The 20980-nt window shown below is 40.5% G+C and overlaps 1 protein-coding gene across 2 annotated transcripts in view; it reads right to left on the minus strand.

The window, feature by feature from the left end:
- The window catches only part of RNF38 (ring finger protein 38), a 127956-nt gene that overhangs the window by 24272 nt on the left and 82704 nt on the right, over positions 1-20980 (minus strand). For both annotated transcript variants that reach the window (XM_086628737.1, XM_086628738.1), the window contains one exon: positions 3221-3414. In XM_086628737.1, coding sequence (XP_086484863.1) covers positions 3221-3414 — 194 coding nt within the window. The remainder of the gene's footprint in view (positions 1-3220; positions 3415-20980) is intronic.

Genomic DNA, 20980 nt, shown 5'->3' on the forward strand with positions numbered 1-20980 from the left:
GTGAGGATTTTTGCTTGGAAAAGCTGCAGAAATAGAGGAAAGCTACAAAAGACAGCTCCAATGCTTTGAAAGAAGTAGTACAGAAATGCTCTAACTTAAACCAGCACTTAGACAAGGCAGCTTCTCACAAAACTACTCCTGCCCCTGTCTTTTTTAAAAGGTCCAGATTTACTTTTTTATGAACCCAGAATTATGAGAAAGCACAGCCAGCAAAAGCTGGCAAAACTTTTGTAGTTTTTTTAAATAAATGAAGTATCATTCTCTGGAAAAAGGAAAACTATATTTTTACCTATGTAGAGTTAGAAAGAAACTATACTTTTCATTTAGCAAAATTCAGAGCATCCAGATACATGGCTCTATATACTTCCTGAATTACTGGAAATTACTTCAGAGGAATTGTCAGGACATGGGTCTAAACTATCATTGAACATCAGTCACAAATGTGTGCTTGAAGTCTTTAAAAAATATCCACAAAAAACCTCTAGTTCTACATGCACACTATAAACATGGTAAATGCCCAGTTAAAACAAAGAGACCGGATGGAAGAGGTGAAAAGAATGCAGGAATTCCTACTCTCAGGTAGGCACATCCATTAAAAAGTATCCATAAATGCAGATTTAGTATTTGCTGATCTTAGTATTTTCTAACAAGGATCATTTATTTGCAGCATCACATTCTTAAATCCCATTAATTCAGAATTACATTCAAGACAAGGAAGAGAGGAAGCACAGATGAAAGGTGAGACACAGCAATGGCACAGATCTCATTTCACAATGACTGGTAAAGACAAATTGGAACAGCCTTCTGTGTTTCATATAGGCATGCATTATGCTTTTACATTCACAATTTATCTGTACTAAAACTCGCTGGACAAAAATAACATCTTTCTGCAAATTCGTACCAGAAGGCTACCTTCCTAAATGCAAATTTTATTTGCTTACAAGGAATCTGAAAAACCCACAATGAATTAGGGCACTGTTGTGCTAGGCACAGTACAAAATCCCTGATACAAAGAGATAAGGTCTAAATAGTAACCCAGAAAATGGAAAAAAATCCAGATAATAGAAAACCAGCACAGCCTGTGATGACCAACAGGAGTGAACTGGTAGGACAAGTTAATGCTGATGACGTTGGGTCAGAGTGATGTCCACACTACACACACTTCAGAGGTTTCGTTTGCACTTGCCCTAGCTGTTCCCTTGAGCTGAATGACCATTTGCAACTGGAGTGCACCTTTCATCTTATCTTCATCTGAAAACCTCATTAACTCTGAGACCACTCTGCAATGGGAAGAGAGAAAACAAAGCAGGGAAAACAGGAAATTGGCTTCAAAAGCACATGCATAACCTCATCTAAAGCATTAATAACAGTTGCACTCACAATGATCTTAAGGAATCAAGCTCTGATCCATGAGAGTGGTTATTAGTTCTGATACGGCTCCAGAGCATTCTAAGACTCAAAAAGACTCCTGCAAAATAAGAGACATGTATGTGTTGTTCTCCCTAATGATTCTGTTCTAGGAAAGGAGATTGAGTGCAGTAGCATTCTGGAATTAACCTAGAGCCAGCTCAAATGCAACAGTCCACCCATGCTAAAAATTGCCCTGACTCGAGTGCAGGGAAAGAAAGTACTGACACATTCAAGTATTTCTGCTTAGATCAAAAGCAGAAGCAGGAGTTATTACCCAAAAGCAAGTGAGCTGGCCCTAGAAAGAGTAATGCTTTTTGTCCACAATGCTGTAGCCAACTTAACAACTCCTGTCAGACCGAAGATGGCTCTACACGGAGGTGTCTCTCCATTTGCAGTACAGTTTACTTGCAAGCCTTGGTAACACCTGACTGCATTTGAATGTCAGACACTCGTCCCATGCACGTTTATCTCCTACACATCCCATTCTTCTCCTTCATCCCACAGTATATCCGAACTGTCTAGATTCAGCTGCCTGGCATTTAGCTTGTTAAAGCACTCTACTTAACCTGCTGGAGATGTTAATGAATATTGCGAAGAAATCTGCGTAGGTTGGCGGGACACCAAGCAAAAATGGCCAAATGTAGCATATTCTAGGCATCTCAGTTCAATGATTTTAAGATAAAACACACTTTGTGGACCAAATGCCCCTGTAGAGCATCCCTGTTACCAAACTGTACAAAAGGCCTAATCTTCTGTCTTCACAATAACTACTGCAAGCTCACAATTCAACCTCTTAAGTTCCACAAGCTGTTTTGAGAGCTGTGTATTTTGAATGCCACTCACTGAAATCTTTCAGATTCATGGACTTGAAGCAAAGATACAACTAGCCTCAAAACTACCACTGCCTGACCATGGCTGACAAATTTGACTTCTAGAATCAGAAGAATATGAGTTCTCTATTTCTTAAATCTAGTATTTTACATTCATGGAAAAGCACAGATGCTTCAATTTTAGTACAAACCAAGCCACAATATTTCTCAGAGGCAAACAGAGGGACAGCGTGTTTTAACCTGCGTTAGACGACTCAGCGTTTTTGAGGCAGAATGGAAGGCAATGAAAGCTTGTGTTTTGAATAATTAGTTTAACTAGAATAGTAAAGTAGTCTGCGGTTTTACGCTTTCCTAAACTATCATCCATCCAGGCACCAGCTCAATTTCGCCACCCAAATCTCTACTCTTCAATGACCATTGGAACTTCTTCCAAAATCTCTGCTTTGAGAGGTTAATGAGCCACAAATTAAAACTAACATGAAAAATCTAACTCCTATCACATGTGACTCGCCCACCTCAGCAACCATTTAACACTGTGTTAACCTCCTCGCTCTCCCCAGTCTCATCTTTATTTAGATTGTTTTTATGTACGAAAATAGTTGTGACTGCAGTCAAAATTATGGTACTATATCAATAACTCCTAATATCTTTTAAAGTATCTCAATGAGAAAGATTTTTCCTCACATTTTTCTAAATGCTTATTGCTCCAGTGCAGACTGGAAGAGAATCAGGCTCATAATTAAAAATGTTAACGAGCACTCCTTTCCTCAAGTTGTCTATTCACACAAATTATGGGACAATGCACCAACCTGAATTACTTCCAGTAACTTTTCAAATACAAGTGTAATAACTTACAGCTTAAAGGAAACGTAAACATGTTTACCAGGTGTGATCTAGTCAGTGCTGCCTGAAATACACCTCCCTTGAGCTGAAATCAGGAAGAATAAGAAACTATTTCCCAACCTATACAGCTTGCTTACCTCCTCCTGTTTCGTGCAGGTGTGTTGCATCGTTCCCCTGAGAAGTGGTGTTGGTTGGGTCGAGCCAAAGGAGGCTGCCTATTTGATGTCATCTCCCATGGTCGCATTGGTGGTGATGGGGCTGGTGACGCTGCTGTATAGTCAAAGACTGAATGGGAAAGGCGCTGTCGCTTGGGACTAGGACTGTCTTCGCTCTATGTCAGTGCAAAGAAAACAAAACAAAAACAAAACCCACCTCCAGATGAGTGAATTACAAACCGTATCTCACTACTGCTTTGAAGCTAGCATTAGGAGGGACTTCATTGAAGACTGCACTAAAACACCACGAAATTAAAATCTTGCAAGTAGTTGCTTATTTATTATCTTTGTAACACAGATTTGTGATGCCTTTCTAATCTCTAAAAGAATTACTAAGTTATATTTCAGCAGAATTAGAAGATAAAAATTCTAACATTCATGCAAAACCAAAACTAGATCAAAAACCAAAATAACATGAAGAATATACAGCACAACCTATTTTACATCCCTCGTGCCTTAGCATTTGTAAGGTACAGAGGCATGGAAAGATGTAGAAGCACAGTCTTCACAGCAACAGAATCTGGACTTGTCAGTACGGAGACATCATACAGAGCTTGCACTCTGCACTGCATCCCTTTCCTATCAGGTCTGTACTAACATAGCTAATCAAACATTTGCTCTGTACTGCAGCCTATTTTAATTCTGCTAGCTCAGCACAGAGGTGCTTCATCCTTCCACTTATTAGTATAATAATGGTCACTGAGAAGTACTTATGCAACCCGAAAAAAACCTAAACACCAATCTCCAGTTAAGTCAGTGTACTTAATTAAAATTCTGCAGTGACTATATAATGCCTAGAGTTTTCAGTGCTAGTGATATGAAGGCCATTCACCTCCAAGTAACGCTCTCCCAGCTGGTTCTGAACACAAGTAACTACCTTTCCTCTTCATTGTATGTCCATGCTATTGAATCATTAAATAGAGCTGTCATTCTTCTCAAAAGTTCCCACAGATGTCGCTGAATCCAGCTGCAAATGCAATAAACAACTCTCCCCTTCACCTCACTATTCTGCCAAAACTGTAACATATCATGCTGTTAACATGCGTTAACAACTGAGAATATAGAAAAATACAATTTCTACTCCAGAGCTCACCGACGGAACACACAAAAAAAAGCAACACATGAACTACCACACTGGATTCATCCTTGAGTCCAAATATCACACAGACTTCTCTGACACAACACTCCTTGGTACAAGCTAAATCGTAGCGTTTTGCTGCTCTCCAGCTTGTCCACTCATGTCCCACTACTTCCAGTTCAGTCCATCACAGCATTATTTCAATTAACCGAAATGACGACAAATTTGCATTTAGTTGCAGATGGCTGATGCAGAGAAAACTGAACTTCTCTGCAATGGCTTTGTATTCTTAAACTGCCCCTCTCAGAGCCCGGTAATCCACAGGTTGTTAGAGGTCTTATTTCAGATTTACTTGTTGGTTAGACTATGGACCTCTTCTGGTTCTTAGCTTTACGGGGGCTTTGCACTTAACACTACCAGTTGCTTCTTGAAAGGTTACCATTGACATACAGTTTGTCCTTCAGTGTTCTTTCCAGTGCAATCATGCGAAAAAATGGTATTCTTCCTCTCTTTTGACTTGTGGTCATTTTTACTAAATTTCACTCCTTTTCAGGCCCATGCTTTCAAGTATTTCAACACAAATTGCAGTTTTCCCCTACTATATCTCATCTCGAGCAGTTACTAGTAACAATTAAGGAACAGAAAAAGGTCAAAACCAAAACATCTCAATAAAAGCACAAACATAAAGTACATAGAGGTGTCCATTTTTAATTCTAATCTTTTAGATGACAATGCATATATTTGCTTGTTGCTCAACCTCTTTTGAACTCCTTAGGCAACTGCACTTCAATTTTATAGAGAAAAATAAGTCAAAAGCCAGGAATGAACCTGTAGGCTCATGAAAACAGATGCCCAGGCAAAGCGTGACTATTCCAGAAGACCGTTTGCCCTCAGGAGCTCAACACCAAAAAAACGGAAGAGATAACTGAGAAGTGCTTTGAGAGTAAAGCTTCTGCAAAAATAAGTACTTGTCAGATTTCAGAAAGTATTTGTTAGATTTCAGAGAATCTCGACAAAGGACAAATCATAAAGAAACTATGCTACATTTGTTCTGCCATTCAGAGTTGCTTATTTAATCTGTTTTACTGTTGTGATAGAACAAGTCAGGGAGAAGGATCATTTGTGGCCCAACCTGGAGCTTTCAGGATGGGAGAGGTTTTTACATCATGACAACTGAAGCCTATTCAAATAAAAATACAGGTAATAAAAATGAAGGTAAATAAGGTATGCTGAGGTCTTGGGAGCGCAAAAGGAAAAGTCGAATGAAGGAATCAATCAAGGGCTTAGTGAAGCTGGCAGAAAACAAAACACTGAAATAATAAAATAACTAGTACTGTCTGCTACATTTTATACATGCCTTTGGCTGGGGACCCGCCCTAATTTAAATCTGACACCTTGTGCAAGCATTAACACTAATATACTCTGCCCTACAGAGTCTACTTTGGAAAAACAATTCTTCAATTATTTTTCCTTTTGAATGTGGAGTCCACCACTTCAAAGACAGCGGAGATAGTGCTAACTAGTTAACCTTCACCATCACTTCCAATTACTAACTTGCACAGCTATTTCAAACTTCGTAATAAGTGCTAATTGCCCTCTGCACTAAGCAACTGTATTTTCACTCAAAATTGTTTCCCATCAGAAAGAAAATCAAGATAAAATGATTTTTGGAACTAAATGCAAGTATAGATTTAAAATGTAATCATGTCTTTTTCTGTACTGAAAAAGAAGTAACCTGAAGCTAAGCCAAACTTACTTGCAAATGGATGTCATAAGAAAAAGCCAACACAAACCTAAACTCAAAGGAGATTTAGTGTTTTATCTTAGTTTTTATTAAAAAAACAATTCTCACATGGTGATTGTAGCAAGGTAATACTAGGATGTGGGAAAGTACAGAGAGCTAATAACAGCCATCTATCCTGTACAATTCAAGATTTGTTTTCATCTTATTTTCAACAAGCATGTGCAATAACTACATATTGCCATTATAATTTTGCAATCTACATTATTATTGGTGATTAAGTTCATAGAATGGTTAGGGTTGGAAGGGACCTCAAAGATGATCTAGTTCCAACCCCCCTGCCATAGGCAAAGACACTCTCCACTACACCAGGTTGCCCAAAGCCTCATCCAGACTGGCCTTGAACATTTCCAGGGATGGGGCAGCCACAGCTCCTCTGGGCAACCTGTTCCAGTGCCTCATCACCCTCAATGTAAACAATTTCTTCCTTATATCCAATCTAAATCTACCGTCCTTCAGTTTAAAGCCATTGCCCCTTGTCTTATGATCATATATCCTTGTAAAAAGTCCCTCTCCAGCTTTCCTGCAGGCCCCCTTCAGGTACTGGAAGGCTGCAATAAGGCCATCCCAGAGCCTTCTCTTCTCTAGGCTGAACAGCCCCAACTCTCTCAGCCTGTCTTCATAGGAAAGGTGCTCCAGCCCTTGGATCATCTTCATGGCCCTCCTCTGGACTCGCTCCAGCAGCTCCATGTCCTTCTTGTATTGGGGACTCCAGAGCTGAATGCAGTATTCCAGGTGGGGTCTCATGAGAGCAGAGTAGAGGGGCAGAATCACCTCCCTCGACCTGCTGGCCACACTACTTTGGATGCAGCCCAGGATACAGTTCAATATCACATTCCATTATTTGTGGAATGTGATACTTTCAGAAATGATGGTAGCTTCCCAAATCACTCTAGTTGCACCTTGGTAATATTCAAAACGTTCTCTGGGAATACTGCTGCTTTTTACAGCCATTATGCTCTGTATTTTTCTTCTGCCCAACACACAACACGAATAGAATGTCTGGCCGTTATCAGGAACGTTTTATCTAGCTTTTAACTAAGAAGGTAAAAGCACTACCTTATTTTAAATATTAATTCAACAACAAGAGCATGATGAATATAAATATAGATTACTTCATATTTAAAGGCACCAATAACAGGACAAAGGCATCAGATTGCTACTAGTAAAAGAACAAACTTGTGTCAGGACACCAAAATCTACAATCTCATCCCTATAAGTTAGCATTTCACAGACATTCAACATAAGGGTTTGCCCCATTCTCATCTGTGTACCTTACCCTATAAATTCTCACAGTGTAACAGTAACAAAAGTGATTAAAAAGTATGCCCATTTGCAAACTTCCTTTAAAGGAAATATACTAATAAAAAAAGTTATAAAACTGTTTGTTATACTTCTGTATATTTTTCTTGTAGTAATTATTATGTTTTATCTAAATGCTGTTCTACTTCATTTGGGAAAGACTAGGTATTTTCACCACGACAACACTCTTTGAGGTGTTTCTTCTCCATTCTCCTTTTCCCGTCAAATTATTGCACACACACATAGACGATCAGACATCACAGAAGGGAATTATTATCAAAACAATTGCTGCCAGTATCTGAAAACCACTCTCCTCTCCAATCCCCTGCATATTCTTACTTAATAGTCCTAGGAAGTACAATAAGAAACTTCTCCATACCTGCAATCTCAAATTTAGGGTATCGTGCATCCCATGAAGACCTTTATTTTAAAAGTAATCTAATACCTGAGAAGTATTTTCAAGCATTGCCTTTTCTTTAGAAGGTTTTATACAGTAAGTACAATCTGATAGATACACCCTATATAACCCTGCCAGGCTGACTGGAAATCTGCAGCTGCATGCTTCCTCTTCATGAATGCATACTGAAAAGGCAATTATTTTTCCCACGATCAGAACCCGTAAACATGAAAGTTTATAAGCATTTTCAAATTTAACTAGAGGCATCTAATGGGCTAGTAAACTGAGCATTTTGCGTATCCTACCTGCAAAGGATGTATACACTCCAACGACAGTCATCTGATTTGCATTCCAACATTTCTAATACTCTGATCACACCTACATGAATAGCAAATACTTGTGCTGAACAGACCAGTTGTGTCGAAATGCAGTGGCTTATCCACAGGCCAGAACTAAGCTCATTTAAGGTATGTTCTATAGCTCAAGTCTAGTACTCTGGAAGAGCTGTGCCCTATGACCCTCGGACTGAGACAAAGTCGCTTACGTGACTGGGTGGAGTCATTGAGGCCAGACAGTCTCTTAAGCATTACTATTGTCTTCCATCTCACCCTCAGAAAGCAGCAGAGGCAGAAGTTTAACGTAGGTGTGGCATTACAAGGTAGACTTTACAAGCCAGTTCAGTGCAGAGCTGTATTTAACTAACCTGTTGCTCCTGGAAGTGAACTGTGCAGTGTAGTTGAGATTCTTTGTCACCAGGTGTCTCTGCACCACAGCACGTCCTGGATAATGTGCTTTTTTCCAATGTCTAACCATTCACTTGATCTGTCATTACTCTCAGTAAAAAAGAAATATGAAAGATGTCACCTCTTCATCAGCCTGTCCCTTGCAAAACTTTATGAACCCATCAACTAGCTCCAATGGAAGTCAGCCAGCGTCTGAAAAAAAAATTCTATTCTGCCATCTTTTATGACAAAAAGTTAATATCTGGTAAAGGAAGACTAGAGAAGTGTTGCTCTCACTGGGGAAGCAGTACACAAAACTCAGTTGTAATGAACACATGCTTACTGATCAATGACAAAAACGTACCCACGATTATAAACTAATCCAAGATGGGTATTAGAGACAGACCTTTGGCCTTCAGCGCAGTCTGTATATCAAACAAGTGGGAGCACAAATCAAGCTGCAAAGAACACTGGAGTCTTGTTTCCAAACATGTTTTATTTCTGCTGCAAGAATGACAGCAGTGTATTTCCACAGAATTACTGTACATGAATGCTCACGGAATAAGAGCACTTTCTATATATGTCCAGAAATTCCAAGCATCTTTTAAAGCTCTCAAAACACAAAACACTGATTTTTTATCGTTTTAAAAAACAATGATGAAATCAACAGATAAAGTAAACGCAACAAATATCCCACATCTGCATTTCAGTAAACATGTAATACGCTATTCTTCTCAAAATCTTACCTAAAATATCACTCAGCAGCAGTTCACACAGAACACTTTTGTGACTGTTAGCTGAGTAATATGCTGTAACCAACAATTGTTACATACTCAGACATTTTGACAGTCACAACCACTGTAGTAACCAATTACATCAAACTTTCAGCTTTCATTACCTCAGACCTTAAAGCATGTCACAGGCTACACAGGTGTATGTAGAGTGATGCAATTGACTGTTTTTATCAATTACCTATATTAGCCCAGAGAACAGCAAGTGTACCATGATGCCCACAGGTGCTTCTACATTAAAAAGTTGTGAATAATACAGGTGGAAATCTTCTGAGGAATCATAGAATCGTAGAATGGCACAGGCTGGAAGAGACCTCAGAGACCATCTAATCCAACCTCCCTGTCATGGGCAGGGAAGCCTCTCAACTAGACCAGGCTATTCAAGGCTCCATACAGCCTGGCCTTGAACACCTCCAGGGAGGGGGCATCCACAACTTCTCTGGGCAAGTGATTCCAAAGTCTTACCACTCTCGTACTGAAGAATTTCTTCCGAAGATCTAATCTAAATCTGTTCTCCTTCAACTTAAACCCATTTCCCCTTGTCCTATCAGTGGACACTCTTGGAAAAAGTCCTTCCCCAGCCTTCCTGTAGGTTGCCTTCAGGTATTGGAAGGCAGCTATTAGGTCCCCACAAAGTCTTCTCTTTTCAAGGCTGAACAATCCCAGCTCCCACAACCTGTCCTCGTAGCAGAGGTGCTCCAGCCCCTCCCTGGATCATCTTTGTGGCCCTCCTCTCAACACGCTCCAACAAATCTATGTCTCTCTTATGGTGGGGACACCAGAACTGGACGCAGTATTCGAGATGGGGTCTCACAAGAGCAGAGTAAAGGGGAAGAATCACCTCTCTTGACCTGCTGACCACGCTTCTCTTGATACATCCCAGGATGCGGTTGGCCTTCTGGGCCGCATGAGCGCACTGCCGGCTCATGCTGAGCTTCTCATCTATAAATACCCCCAAATCCTTCTCTTCAGGGCTACTCTCAACCCACTCTGTGCCCAGTTTGTATTTGTGCCTAGGATTGGCCCGACCCAGGTGAAGGACCTTGCATTTTGACTTGTTGAAGCTCATGCAGTTTGCACTGGCCCATTTCTAAAGGCTATCGAGGTCCCTCTGGATGGCATCTCTTTCCTCAAGTGAGTCCACGGCACCACACAACTTGGTGTCATCAGCAAACTCATTGAGGGTGCACTCAATGCCGTTAAGGAAGGTGATGGATATGGATATGGATATCCCAAGTACCATCATGGCCACTTTGCCCACTCAGTACTTCTGCCCCAATCGCAGGCCCCCTTACCTGCCCCACAGGTCCCTGTCTCACTGGCTCGCCCAGCTTGTTGCTCACTGTAGACATACAGCACTCACACACTTGTCCCACAGGCACGCCACACTCACACCACCATGAACCCTCAGCCTGCCTTGACACCCCAGCCTGCTCCCAAGGCCCCTGTACTCCCCAAATGGTCCAGCTTGAAGATGGTCAGCAAATATAAACACACGCCCTGCCCTGCCCGGCAGGTCTGGGGAAGAGACACACTCACTCCCCTCCAGCTGCCAGCACGAGTCACACAGGCTGTGATCTGCGGTCCCACTCCTGCCATCGAGACTGAGATTCTCACCCACCCTGGTCCTTCTAAGAGCTGGCTTTGGGGAAACACACTGTTCTTGCTCCAGGGGCTGGCAGTCAAGACACTAACTCACCCCAATAGCTGGTACTTAGACCCCACTTGCTCCAGTAACTGACAGAGGCCAAAGATGTCCACATCCCTGGTCTGATTCCAGTAGCTGGCACCCAGTCCACTCATACCAGTCCCCCAGTAGCTGGCACTATGAATACAAAGTCCACAGGAAACCAACAAGATAATCCGGAGAGCTACAGCCCCTCTAAATTCCAACTCTGAGACCCTCAATTGATCCCATCGCTGGCATCACAGACCTGGTGGTGCCCACATCTCCAATAAGACTCCAGTTGCTGGCCTCGTCTCTACTCAAGCTAGTCTCACTTAGCCCCTGCAGAACTCACAAACATGGGATAGAGAGTGAGATTACAGAGAGAGATAGTTAAGAAAAGATCTAATAAAATAGGACAGACTGCAGTAATCAGGCACATGGTTCGTCCAGACAAGCATAAAGGCTGGCCACAGTTGATAGGACCCTTTCCTGTCTGGCCCCATTTTGTCTTTCCTCAACTCCCTTCCCCTGCACATCCACTGATCCCCTCCAACATCCTGAACTCTTAGGTTTGCCTCCTTATCAGTCACAAAGTCCTTGTTTGCATGCAGTTTCCTGATAGCCCATCAGATAGTGTGACAGACCAGGTTTGTTTCTTGTCTTTGTTTCCATTAAGTTTGTCTGGTAGGTTTGTGTCTCTGTATTTTGGTTATGGCTTCTCCCTTTTCCTTATAGTCCCATTTGACAAGGTCTTTGATCAGATAATCTCACTGAAATAAACATTCCCACAATCCACATACCCTCAACAATTTGTGACTGATCAGGTTTTGTTGTTGTTACTGCCTCCCTTACTTTTTGTTGGGTCAGGTTTGTGTCTCAGAATGTCCCTATTTATTCCTCCTTTTCTTATTATCCCCTTTGGCACTGAAAAGGTCCTTGACCAGACACATGTACAAGAGCTGATGCTCTCTTCTTCATACCCTTACAGAAACCACACAACTCTTCCACCAATGATACACAGAAAAATTGGAGGGATACTATTAGATACTACAGTCCAGGAACAGTGAGATGAAGACTATCTCTAAAGACAGTAAAAACTAAGGAGAATATGGAAAGAACCAACAGTCTCTCACCCCTTGCCCTAAACAAGAACATTTAACAAAAATTAAAAGGGTGGGTGTAGGGTGCGACAGTAAATCAGGACAGTTTCCCTCCCCTATTTGGGTATGTAAAGTTCCAAGCACACATTATCTTGTTACTGTAACCTGGGATAGTTCACATTCCCCTATCTGCATCTATTTTTGCACGGTCACCAACGATGGCAGCCAGCTGTAGATCTCAGAATTCAGACAACAGCACCTGCATTAAATAAGCAAGTTTGCTAATAAGCAAAACAGGAAATTGCATATGTATGATATGTTAATCAGCACAAGTGTTATTATCCATCCCTGTGGTGCTTTCCCTTGAGCTTCGCTCCCCAGGAGGGCTCCACTGCCACTGCGTTTGGTCCCCATGTGATTAGCACTGCTGTCCTGAGGCTCTTGACCATGGTAACATCATGCCTTCGTAAAAGCCAAAGCTTTCATGAGATGAGTGTTGTGCCTCGCCCCTGAGGGGTCTGCACTTACATTTTTCTCGTTACAACGGGAAAAAAGAAACCAGAAAAAAGTGTTACCATGTTAACTTGTAAACGGACAGATTAAAAGCTCTTAGGGTTTATAGATAAAGCTTGACATTTCCTTTAAATATACTCTTAAAATTCTAGCTCTAAATAAATCTAGAAAGGAGCTACTAAAACGAACCAAATACATGCAATAAATTATGAGCCCTGTGGCACAACTGGCAAAAAAGTTATCTATTTTATGAAAAGATGGACTATGTCCAAGCCTAACTGCTATTTTTTCCCAAGACAAAATAAACAATGATTATCCACTTGGACACAAGGCTGCATGACAAAAGACTTGACTATGTATAAAGATTTGCCAGCAGAATCATACTGTGATGACACACAGCTTTTACTGGCAAAAGCTCTTTAGCTGACAGAATGAACATCAGCAACAAGAATCTTTCACAAGTATAGTTGGGTTTGCCCAAAGAATTTTGCTGGTGTAGTTGCACTGGTTAATGTAGTGATATTTTTCATTCTGCCAACTACATGCCAGATCAGCCACAGCACAAAACTCTGCTTGCTCAACTTCTACAGTGTTAAGCAGGATTCAGAACCTCTGCTTCAACACACCACCACTTTACCTGTTCTCATGAATAAGAGAACGTCTGGAACAGACATCCTCACTTATCAGGTAACAGCTGGAAAGTTTTACGGCTGTTGATAACGACCACAGTCTTGTATAACAAAGTGGTAAAGTGGAGGTAAAGCGGGTATATGGTGAGAAAATAAAAATTCTAATATTGCTGTTCATACACAGCATCCTCTAGGCACCAAATAGAAACCCTAGAAGGGTTTGTATTCAAGACAATTGCTTTAAACAATGCAGCAGATATTTTCTAAGTCTCATCCAGATTTTACTAAAAAACATCACTACCATTAATATTCAGAGCCATTTCTTTCTAGCCAAGCTTTAACTTCAAAGTTGTGACCAAGAGACAGCTTGGAAAGATGTTTGACCAGGCACATACAAGACAACTTCCTGACGAACCCACACTAAGGTAATCTGAATTTGGTCTAGGGAAAAATCAGCTAAGAAATACAGTCCTTCTCAAATCCGAAATCTAGCTCAAGCAAATCAGACGGCAGAAAGGAAGGCTAAAATGAGACCATTTTTGGAGAAGGTCCAAAAGTCCTAAGAGATATCATCGGGAGTACTGTGTCCAGCTCTGAGCTCCCCAGCACAGAGAGAAACAGACATACTGGAGACAGTCCAACAAACGGCCACAATCATGATTAAGGGACTGGAGCATCTCTCCCATGAGGAAAGGCTGAGAGAGCTGGGACTGTTCTGCCTGGGGAAGAAAAGGCTGGGGGGGTGGGGGAGGATCTCATCAATGCGTACGAATACGTGAAGGGAGACTGCAAAGAGGACAGAGAGAGGCTCTTTTCAGTGGTGCCCAGTGACAGGACAAGCGGCAAGGGACACAAACTGAAACACAGGAGGCTCCGTTTGAACATGAGGAAACATTTCTTTACCCTGTGACAGTGACTGAGCACTGACACAGGTTGCCCAGAGAGGTTGTAGAGTCTCCCTCCTTGAAGATACTCTAAAGCCATCTGGACATTGTCCTGGGCACCTGGATCTAGGTGGACCTGCTTGAGCAGGAGGGCTGGACCAGAGGACCTCCAGAAGTCCCTTTCAAATTCAGCCATTCTGCGATTCTGCAAGAGCATGAAGGAAAGTAGGAACTGATTTTCACTCTATGCTAAACACTAGGCTTTTAGAAGTATTCTCCTGTGAAAGAAGCAAAGCATAACTCAAATACTACTTTGTGGTAGTGCTCAGAGAGCTACCCTTGAGACACAAAGTATCTCTGTGAGCATATATGCTTCCCCATTGAACATCAGATACATCTGAGTATTTAAAATGGGATACCATTTCCCTCTGTGCTTCAGAAGAGGCTGTCAAGAAAATCAGTATGTAACTAGTACTTGGAATGAAAATTCCACAAATAGAGACCAAGAAACATTAAGCATGACACTAACTGTTCCTATGGTTATAGCAAAATGCATAGCAAAAAAAGCAGCTCAGAGGAAAACCCCTGTTGGTGCCCTCTCTGTGAGATTAGGGAGAAAATAGTCTGTATTTCAATTCCCAGAGACAGAGGAGTCCTTAGCAAGGCCCATCATTCTGAAAGGAAGTCTATAATGTTGCCTCCAAATTGCTTTTGAAATATCATCATGTGGTAAGAAAAAAATCTAGAAACTCCATCTTATAATCAAAAATCAATCTATAGTAACAACATTAGGTTGCCAGCATAAAATTTGCTATAGCAGGTTTACACATATCAGGTTTCTCAGTTCCTGTGAATTAAAGAGTTCTTTTGATAATGAAACAATGAAAATTTAAACAGTAATTAGTAAAAAGAACATAATTTGTAAAATAGGAGCAATATTACCAAACACGGTCTAAAGAGGATGCAAGTCCATCTAATTTTTTTGCACGTCAAAGCTATGATGGTGTATACCAATTAGGCTGTTTCTGTATCTAAGAACTATACCAAGAATGCTCATCAGTAACCTTTCTGGGCCATCCATAATTTACTCACAGTTAATAGGATCAATTCATTATTTACCGATGGTGAATACAATGGCCCATGCTGTTCTTCAGCAACCAGAACTGACAATGAATCATCCATGTGAAGTGTTTCCGCAAGAGCTCTGAGGCATGCAACAGTAAATTGCATACCAATAGCACACAACACATTCCACCAAATGCATCTCTTCACTTTACTTATGATCAAAACACATTAATAATCTGAATATTATTATTTTTTTTAATTTGACACTAGGCTGACAGTCATTTCCAAGGTTTTCTCTGTATCAGTTCCTCTGAAATGCAATTCTCATTTAACCAGGTGTTTAGGATACACAAGAAACAACATTAAGAGACGGCTAGGCCTAAACTGCTTAAGTTTCGCACAATAAATACTTTAAACCGTCTTAAGAGTTTGATTCTTAGGTGTCAAATTCTCATACCAAATGCTGGAATATTTCTTTGCAGCATGTGAATTTAAAAAGCACAAGAACAATAAAAAGATGTCAAAATCTTAGCATCCTATTTGGCACGCTGCAGCACTCTCAATAGCAAGAAGAAAACAAGCAAATTGCGTTTAGTAGGACTATGCATTTCTTATTTTCAAGTTCCACTGCTCATACGAAAAAGACAGTGAAAACCATACATCACACATGATGCATCTCCTTTTCTACTAATGAAACAGGTTTAAGAATCAAGGAACATCACAGCCATCTCAAAGTTATTCAAATTGAATTTATTAGTATTTGCTATTGCTTGCAGTACTTGCTGCAGGCAAACAAGAATCCTTTCAGATATGAAAAGATTTTCCAATCATTTTTCAGAGAAATGAATCAAAGCCATTTCAATGCTGCTACACTCACCAAAAAAGATAGTATTTACTTATTTTTTATATCACATCAAGGTTTTTTTTCTGAATAGGGATTGGTACCTCTCACAATCCAAAACACCAGCCAAGCTTCAATAAGGGGAAAAAAACTCAGCTAAACCTCCCTCTCTGTTAAAGAACAGTTGTTGGAAAAATATTAACTTTACTTTAAAATCCAAACTTATGGTCTCAAGCTTGAACTCAACTTTGCCATTGGTGTGGGTGATAATATAAAAGGAAAATAATTTGTGTTGTTTGGTAGTACGCAAAACCTGTTACATACACTTAGTAAATATTTGTAAGCTTGCTTTCTTAAAACTGGCACCAAATACTACTAGCATCTAATAAGATTTTTTTAATATTTTCAGTTTATAATTTCTTATCAGTTCATCTCCAAACTGCCTACCAAGATCTGAGTTAAACAGTCCATGTTTTGACATCAACATCACCTAACACAACATAGAAAGTGTCATTTCAGGAGATGGTGTCAGGAGCAACATGTTCGCATACACAGAGTTCTGAACTCCTATTTTGGTATGTAAATAAAACAAGGTATTTTTTAAATTAAAATCACAATTTCGTAGCTACAGAAAGAGGAATAATTTCCTTATACATAAGACAGAAACACATTAAACTACTTTGCAAGGGTACCATTAAAATATGTTCATTACCATTAAGAATTTACTTTAAAGGTCACAAAATATACTGAAATTGATATACTTAAGATGATGCTAGGGCAAGAGGAAAGTGATGAAATCAAGACAAGGTGTTCAGATATATCCACATTTCAAAAAGATCAAGTTTTCAACTTTAGAAATAATTCCACTCTTTTAGCTGATGGGACAGGGAGTCCGAAGAGAAGTCTGGCTCAAAGTTGTTTTCATACCAAAGTCTTCTCCACATATAGTTTGAATGTACAGTATGTATTCACTATTGACTCTTTCATTTAGGCACGTGAAACTAACACACAGGTACATTAACAGAGACGGGGTAATTAAGACAATTACAAACCTAGTAACACTCTCTACACTTAAAAGAATTTTTCCCCACATTAAGCTACATATATATATGTACACAAGCAAGCACACACTTAAATGAAACACAATATACACAAATGCACAAGCTCGCATTTCAGTACTGAAAACTGAAACTTCTTATTCAGTAATTTAGTGTTAAGCTGTCCATATTTGTCGACGAAGTGTTAAAGAATATTCAAACACTGAACTGAAGCATGCTACTTACTTAAGCGCCTGAACTAGTATTTACAGAGGCATGAACCAATTTTTGACAGAAGAATAAATTTTAACCAGCAATTAACACAGATGATTTAAATCAATGCTCCCCAAACTTCAGCCCCAAAGAGATAACATTTTCACTGATATAAATGTTACTTATACTATTGTAACGGATGTCCTTACTGCAACAGGCACTACGGCAAGTCAGCACTAGAAATTTTTTCCTAGGAAAAGGACTACTGGCACAATACCTCAACACCTATTGTGGCAGACAGCGTATTCACATTTGGCTGCTTTCACTGACTTTGCTTGTCATCACAACACTGCGCTACGTTAGCAAAAGATTAATGTTTCTGCTCAGCACACCATACTACTAAAAATTCCTGTGTATAATGCAGTATTACGTGTTCTCAGAAACTGAGCAAAGTCAAGACCTAATTCCTTCAGGAATATACCACAGTTCACTCTCTACTTTCTTCTAGTCTCTCCATATTGCTAGAAATTTGAAGCCTCAACAAATACACTTAATTCGGTTTAGAAACTACACAACGAATTCACAAAACAACCTACCTACCTAATCGGAATAGCCAAATAATCATGTAAACATAGAATGTCCTTCAATATATTGCAATACACACACACACTGGTATTAGTGCAAAAAAAGTTGTCATAAAACTTAAACGGTTGTATTTAAACACAGGGGTTTAAATTCAGGAGAATTCTCCCTGAAAATTCCAAGAGGGGTGAGATATTTGATTCCAAGAATAAGGCACTCTAAGTTCTACCTTCTTCAAATTCCTTCTTCTCTGGGGACATCCCACAGAATGAGGGAGACAACACATCCCAAGGGCACACAGTACAACTGCAACAGTTGCAGTAAGTAACTGTCATAGCAGTCACCACCACCAAAGCATCAGGGCTCCTCTTACTGTATTTCAGTTCTTTGCTGCTCCCATTTCCAACAATCTGTTCTCTCTTTCTTCCAGGCCATTTCCCACATAAAAGGAAACGTTCACAGCTGAAACAAATACAAAGGCTTTTTGCTCTGCCATTCATACAGTTTAGGACAAACAAACTCTTTTTATCACCCACAAACAGCTGAACACAACAGCATGCCCATTGAGCATAATGTTGTGGTTGGCGTCTTCTTTCTTGTTAAAATGGATTTATTTACACTGCAGAACACTACGTGTTTACACTGGAGAACCATCCTTAACAGTAGTACAAATCAAGGATTCCGTTTAAGTGGTTGTTTACCTGGACTTTAATAAAGCCTTTGACACCATTTCCCACATCATTCTCCTAGAGAAACTTGCTGCTCATGGCTTGGATGGGCATATGCTCTGATGGGTAAAAAACTGTGTGGATGGCCAGACCCAAAGAGTTGTGGGGAATGGAGTTAAATCCAGACAGCAGCTGGTCACAAGTTGTGCTCTCAGGGCTCAGTACTTGGGCCAGTTCTGTTTAGTATCTCTACCAACAATCTGAGGGTGCACTCAACTCCCTCATCCAGTAAGTTTGCAGATGACACCAAGCTGGGTGGGAGTGCTGATCTGCTTGAGGGTAGGAAGGCTCCACAGAGGGATCTGGACAGGCTGGATCGATGGACTGACGCCATCTGTATGAGGTTCAACAAGGCTGAGTGCTGGGTCCTGCACTTGGGTCACAACAATCCCATGCAACGCTACAGGTTTGGGGAAGAGTGGCTGGAAAGCTGCCCAGCAGAAAAGGACCTGGGGCTGTTGGTCAACAGCCAGCTGAATATGAGCCAGCAGTGTGGCCAAGGTGGCCAATAGCATCCTGGCTTGTATCAGAAATAGTGTGGCCAGCAGGACTGGAGAAGCGATCATTCCCCCTGTATTCAGCACTGGTGAGGCTGCACCTCAAATGGTGTGTTCAGTTTTGGGCCTCTCACTACAACAAAGACATTGGGGTGCTGCAGCGTGTCCAAAGAAGGGCAATGGAGCTGGTGAAGGGTCTGGGGCAAAAGTCTTGTGAGTAGTGGCTGAGGGAACTGGGGTTGTTTAGCCTGGAGAAAAGGAGGCTCAGGGCAGACCTTATTACTCTCTACAACTACCCGAAAGGGGGTTGTAGTGAGGTGTGTGCCAGCCTCTTTTCCCATGTAACAACGGATAGGACAAGAGGAAGTGGCCTCAAGTTGTGCCAGGGGAGATTTATATTGGATATTTGGAAAAATTTCTTCACTGAAAGGGTTGTCAAGTATTGGAACAGGCTGCCCAGGGAAGTGGTTAAGTCATCAATCCTGGAGGTGTTTAAAAGATGTTGTAGATGTGGTGCTTCGGAACACGGTAGACTCGGCAGTGTTAGGTTTACGGTTGGACTCAATGATATTAAGAGTTTTTCCCAACCTAAATGATTCTGTGATTCTTTTTAAAACTCATCATATTTAGACTATGCATTACATATTACAGACTACTTGTTTAAAACCTACACAGGTCATTTCATTTTCACTAACAGCTTGTATAAGTTAACAGAGATGCTTTAAAAAGCTCTGGGAGGGGGGGAAAAAGTGTTCCTCTGCCTTAGTTGGGATTTGAACACACTTTTTGCCCTCAGTAACTTGTAGAACTTCATTTTTGCATCCCTCAGATTCACCACCAGCCCTGTGAACATACTAACTGCTGCAACAGCGGCTGGTTGCTCTGCCCCAATAAAATACATGTATTGGGAAGCTGTCATCTAACAGAAGTCATTTAGACATGTATACAATCCTTACAATGAGATGCAACGGGCAGAGAACTCAGTCCTTGTAATTTAATTGACAAATTGCGGGAAACATCAAAACCAAGAAAGAACTGACATCGTCTGCTAAGTTAACCTAAAAGAAGAATACGAGAAAACATTGCACGTCCTCAGCTTCAAGAAACAGTTTACACGTAGGTACATCTTCACTTTAGAAAAATAGGATTATTCTTACTCAGAGTAAATGTTGTTAGAAAAAAAACAAACGAAAACAAACCACATGATATGTATCAGATGATATGTGAAGGAAAAAGCCTCACTCCCCCAAACGCACTCAAATAAGCATGGTTTGCTGACTTACTTCTCAAAACTCATCCTACATTCTTATTAAGGAGGAAAAAAAAAAAAAAGACAATTTAAAGCAAGCAAGAAATTCAGTGAGGCGTTCATTTTTTTTATACAATCTCAAGCTCTGCCTTATGCCAAACAAAGTCACCATCACAGTGACTGTTATGTCACATTTCAACTACAGATATATGTAAACATCCACACATTGAAAGCAGAGCCAGAGAATAAAAACACTATACTAAGTCTCTGTATTTGAGAAAGAGTGCTCTGACTGTTCCCTGATACAACAATGAAGTTGAGAATAAAGAGGAAGAAAGCTTCACATAAGATCTTTAACCTATGCTCAGTAGGCATTCACACACAAAATGACCGAATGTATATTGGTCTTGCCAGGCTCTATTGTGTTCACATCTGAACATTTTTGTCAAATCCATACTCACCCACTTGGAACTCTGCTATTTGTCTTCACAAGTTCCATCTAAAACATAATTTCAAATGAGTATCTGTTCCTACTCTTTTGTGTCTGCAATCTCTTCATTTTCCCTCTTGTTTTATAATCAGTT

Source organism: Tauraco erythrolophus, chromosome Z (genome assembly GCF_009769465.1).
Source record: "Tauraco erythrolophus isolate bTauEry1 chromosome Z, bTauEry1.pri, whole genome shotgun sequence".
Lineage (NCBI taxonomy): Eukaryota > Metazoa > Chordata > Aves > Musophagiformes > Musophagidae > Tauraco > Tauraco erythrolophus.